The sequence below is a fragment of the Sardina pilchardus genome, chromosome 15 (assembly GCF_963854185.1).
Source record: "Sardina pilchardus chromosome 15, fSarPil1.1, whole genome shotgun sequence".
Classification (NCBI taxonomy): Eukaryota; Metazoa; Chordata; class Actinopteri; order Clupeiformes; family Clupeidae; genus Sardina; species Sardina pilchardus.
The window spans coordinates 20,088,117-20,093,004 of NC_085008.1; the positions used below are offsets into that span (position 1 = coordinate 20,088,117).

At 39.3% G+C, this 4,888-nt stretch overlaps 1 protein-coding gene across 1 annotated transcript in view; it reads left to right on the plus strand.

Annotated features, from left to right (window-relative positions):
• The window catches only part of LOC134102478 (collagen alpha-1(XXIV) chain), a 107,726-nt gene extending 104,962 nt beyond the window's left edge, over nucleotides 1–2,764 (plus strand). Inside the window, exons 57-60 of the mRNA XM_062556586.1 lie at nucleotides 160–328; nucleotides 573–682; nucleotides 1,022–1,240; nucleotides 1,511–2,764. Coding sequence (XP_062412570.1) covers nucleotides 160–328; nucleotides 573–682; nucleotides 1,022–1,240; nucleotides 1,511–1,657 — 645 coding nt within the window. The 3' untranslated portion in view covers nucleotides 1,658–2,764. The remainder of the gene's footprint in view (nucleotides 1–159; nucleotides 329–572; nucleotides 683–1,021; nucleotides 1,241–1,510) is intronic.
• The last annotated feature ends 2,124 nt before the right edge of the window (nucleotides 2,765–4,888 follow it).

Here is a 4,888-nt window from a genome sequence, read left to right on the forward strand (position 1 = left end):
GTGTGAATTATGATGAGACCACGTTCATGACAGCAAGTATTGATATACCTCTATTATTTGTTGGTTGTGTTCAAATGTAATGTCTTATTGTGTTTATTTCTAATATTTTGCGCATGCGTCTTCACCCTTCCCCCCATGTGCCCACTCCTACACCTAAAGAACTTCCAGAACACAGAGATGGCCCAGGCGGATCAGAACTCGGAGATCTTCAAGACGCTGCGCTACCTCAGCAGCGTCATAGAGAGCATTAAAAAGCCCATCGGCACCCGAGAAAACCCGGCCCGCTTCTGCAGGGACCTGCTAGACTGCCAACAAAAGCTAGCCGACGGTGAGTGTCTGCCTGGCCTCTCTCCCTGTTTACCCACTGAGCTTCCTGTTATTACACCAATCAAAAAGGAACATGGCCCCTATGTTTTGTTATATCCAAAGAATGTGTCTATTTGCAGGAACGTAGAGTTCCAACAAAGTTGTTGTTTTTAGTAGATGCGAGCCAAGAGATACAAAGGTAAAGAAACCTCTGCAAATTGCACTTCTGGTATTGAAACGGTCTCTTTCCTGACTCCATCCATTAGGACCGTTCTGGATTGACCCAAACTTGGGTTGTACGTCAGATGCCATTGAGGTGTTCTGCAACTTCACAGCAGGTGGCCAAACATGCATCCACCCAGTTGCACCAAACAAGGTAACCTCTTCCAGTATAAAGTATCCAAAATAGTGTTGAGAATGAAAACACAATATTCTGTGTCTATGAATGACATTGACCTCCTAAATCTTGCATTCATAAATCCAAAATAACATTTTAATATGCACATGTGCATTTTGCTAAGGAAAACTTTTATAATGTGACTATCAATATGGTATTGTAGTTACAGTATATGTTTAACAGTCCCTGCTGTATTTTTAACGGTATAGATACTATCATTATGTGGTCTTACTGTTCATATTGGTATCTTGAAGGGCATTTAAAATGTTGCATGACCTAGTGTTCATTCAAATCTATTTTACATTCTGGCAATCATAGATGACATTTGGCATTGGGAAAGTCCAGATGAAGTTCCTTCACCTGTTGAGCACAGAGGCCATGCAGACCATAACTGTCCACTGCCTGAATGACCCACCACGGGGGTCAACAACAGCGTCACAGAGCCAAAAACCACCGTTACAATTCAGGGGCTGGAATGGACAGATTTTCGAGATGGACTCTTTACTTGAACCTTATGTGCTCTCGGATGAGTGTGAGGTACGGTCCAATTCTGTGATGGTAAACTACTGTGAAATAATTTGAAATAATAATAGGGATTGCTCAATACTCTATGCTTGTGTGGACTTCCTTTTAGTAGTGCAATAGAACAGTGGCTCATTTAGCCCTCAGGAATGGCGTATAGCTTAGCCCTTGATAATGGCTCAATAATGACAAATACAGACTGAGAATAGATTGAATTCTAAATCAGTTTAATTAATTTTATGTATCTCTTGAATGATCATTATCTTCTCTTGTCTCCTATTCAAGATTCAAGATGGCAGCTGGCACGGGTCGCGCTTTCTTTTTCAGACTCAGGACACCTATCAGCTTCCCATCGTTAACCTCCAGGGGCTCACAGCTACGCAGCCAGGAGAACTGCGACACATTGAGGTGGGGCCTATCTGCTTTCTTTAGGACGGAGTGCTCAATCGTCCACCCATTCGCTTCCTCTCCCTGTCAGGTCAACCAAGGCCTGTGAAAAAAAAAAAAAAAAAAAAAAGAAGTAGAACACCTCAGCTTTATCCATTCAAAATGGATGCCGTCAAGAGGTCACAAGCAGAGTACAGTGCAGCTTCCTCTGAAAAGCCACACCAGTCCCCCTGCGATGGCCCAACGAAGTAACAGCGTCTATCTGTAGGACTATATTGACTAATTCTGAAGAACTCAACAGAACTCAATGGATTTGTGTCCTTAAAAGGGAGCACAGGACGAGGGTCATTTGCCAACACGTTATCAAGAATATTGTATTCTCTGTTTGTTTGTTTGTTTGTTGGTTGTTGTTTTTTTGTTTTTGTAATTTGTTTGTTGTTTTTGTCCAAGTAGTGGTGCTAGGGTATGGTGTGTCCAGACCAAGAGTGACTGCTGTACCCAGAGCAAGGTTGCTACCTTTCCCTACCTGAATCCCCAGAAGGCCCGAAACCCACCTCCTTTCCCATGTTTTCCCCACCCTTTCTTCCCTGTCTCTAGTCAACCAGGCCCATTTGCCGATGGAGGAATACAGACTCCACCAGTGGAGCACTGTCTACATATAACTTCCTAAGAGTGCAATAGCTTGTGCATTATTTGCGGGAATAAAATAATTGCATTTTTCAATCAAGTCTTTTTTTTTTATTATTATTTGTAAATTTAAATCCGTTGTCCACCCTGGACTCGTACATCGTATCAGATGGTGCTCTACCTCCTGTATGTTTTGCCTTCAAGTGTAGGTGCTTGTGTCAAGATTTTATTCAAAGTTGTATGTACTGGCTACATCAAGATATGTTCTGTTGTACAAGTACTTATTTGGATTTGGTCATTTCTTTCGTACTAAACTTAATTTATATGAACATTGTGTTAATAAATTATGTCACATTGGCTTTTCCATGGTGCTGCAATAGACACAAATAGTTAATCAGTGAGTTAGACATTTTTCCTGTGTATATTTTGACATTATATGGTTAATTATTTATATTAAGTTTTGTTTTGTTTTGTTTTTTTTCTCTCTCTCTCTCTCTCTCTCTCTCTCTCTCTCTCTCTCTCTCTCTCTCAAATTACTGCACCCCAATAAATTATACTATCTCCCAGAGATCTATTTGGTCAGTTACCAATTTTTCAAATAACTATTTATGTTAAATTTGTATTTGTGTATATATACACACACACAAACATGTGACATGTTTATTCCTTTTATATTTCCACTCTCAGTTGGTGATTGTTGAAATGTTAACTGGCAGCTTACAGATAGCCAGAGCCAGACCACAACATAAACAGGAATCTTCATGTGTTAAATTATATAGCATTGAATGAACTGTAATTAAATAAATACTTTGGAGAATTTAAATAAAAAAAAATGTAAATATGAAATGTGTTGACATTAAATAAAAACTGTTTTAATCCCAAAGTAGCTATTGTTCTGGTTGTAGCTTTATTAAAAGGTCGATTTTTTTTTTACTTTAACTTTTTACTAATATTAACCACTACTGTAACCACCTTCAAGATTCACTTTACTATTACCAGGATTGGTTTGGAGGACTCCAAGGGCCATAAATCGATAGGGGGCCCTCATGGAACATATTAACCAAAATTGTTATTTTTGGATGGGCTGCAAATATATTCTTTCATAGGGCCGAAAATTACAGTTAAAACCCATATTTGTGAATGGGTCATTTCAACTGCTGAGGGTGTTCACAAGAGGTTTTTTTCTGTGTTTTGAAAGACATGCACCCTTGTGTAGGCCTATACAGTTTTTCATTGTACTTACATAAGAAGGCCAAGCGAAGATAAAGGTAAGATTGAGTGTTCGTGGAATGAATGCATCCAGCGCATTATGAACCCTTCCATTTTGTGTGGAACACATGAATCACTGTATACAAGGGAAACAATCTGAAGTGAAGAATGTGCCACAGGGAAAACTATTACCAAGAAATCATCATCCACCTTTCTGTCCAGTCCTCCCCACCTTTCCACCCCCACACCTCCATCTCTCTTACTTTTTCTCTCCATTTCTTTTGATCTTGTACAGTACAATTCTATTGGGATACACATCGGCAACCTGTTGCCATGGTTCTTTTCAAAGAGGGAATAATTCAAGCCCTTGGTGGATGTCAGTCTTAGCTTTTGTAAAACACCCTGGGGATTGCTCATCCCAATATATTAATAAAACCAAACTTGAATTATTTTGTATTATGGACATTGATGAAGTTTGACACTGCTACAGTTGACTGTTTATAAATAACATAACATCATCTTAGAGCAAGAAACTCCTTCAAGATGGGAAACCCTATGGATTGCCCAGAGCCGCTTATAACTCAATTTCCATACAATAAAACAACCCCATCAACCGATACATGTAGCCTACCATTATGTAATATTTGAAAATAACTGTGACATGTAGGCCTACATGTAACATTATGATAAAGTTATAATATGGGTGAACACTAATCAGGTCACAGCAATGGTCCAGCAAGTCATGAATATTTTCCACTCTTGCAGTGTGCCTGTGTTGCTCAGATATTATGTCCTTGTGTCAAGTTTTCATGACAGCTCTCCTGAAATACCACACTGCACTCTCATTCTTTCTGGGTAATTTATCAACATGAAACCTTATCCTTGCATTTTCTCCTTGGAGGCCGGTGGCTCATAAATGTCGTCTTATGCCAGCACAGAACAGGGTGGGGTGGAGGAGTTGTGTAATGAACCCTGAATGTAGCGTGAAGCTGGATTAGGAGCATGTAGCTAATACCTGTTACCTTGGATATGGTCATACCAAATAAAAAAGCTAGTGGAAGGAGAGCCTCCTCTTTGGCATCAATGATATAGTTTTGATTTATGTTGTACAGTCTTCTGCAGCTGTAAAGAAAAATGCTGCACTGTAGCATTTCACTTGACAAAAGAATTATTGATAAACAATTATGGCAACATAAATCATGTCTGGCGTGTAAGTCTAATTGTAAATTAAAATAGGCTATGTTAACTGTTGGCTAATTAGATAGGGCCTAAATAGCAAGTGTTGGCCATCTTCCACAGACACTTTTAGTTTCCTGTAATAAAGCCTGACAGATAAACCATTAAGCAAATTGTCATTCTTTGCTTTATCCTATATTCATAATATGAGACTTCAATTTTCCAAACACCAGGGTGCGCTCGTAGCTCCTAACCAAACTGTAC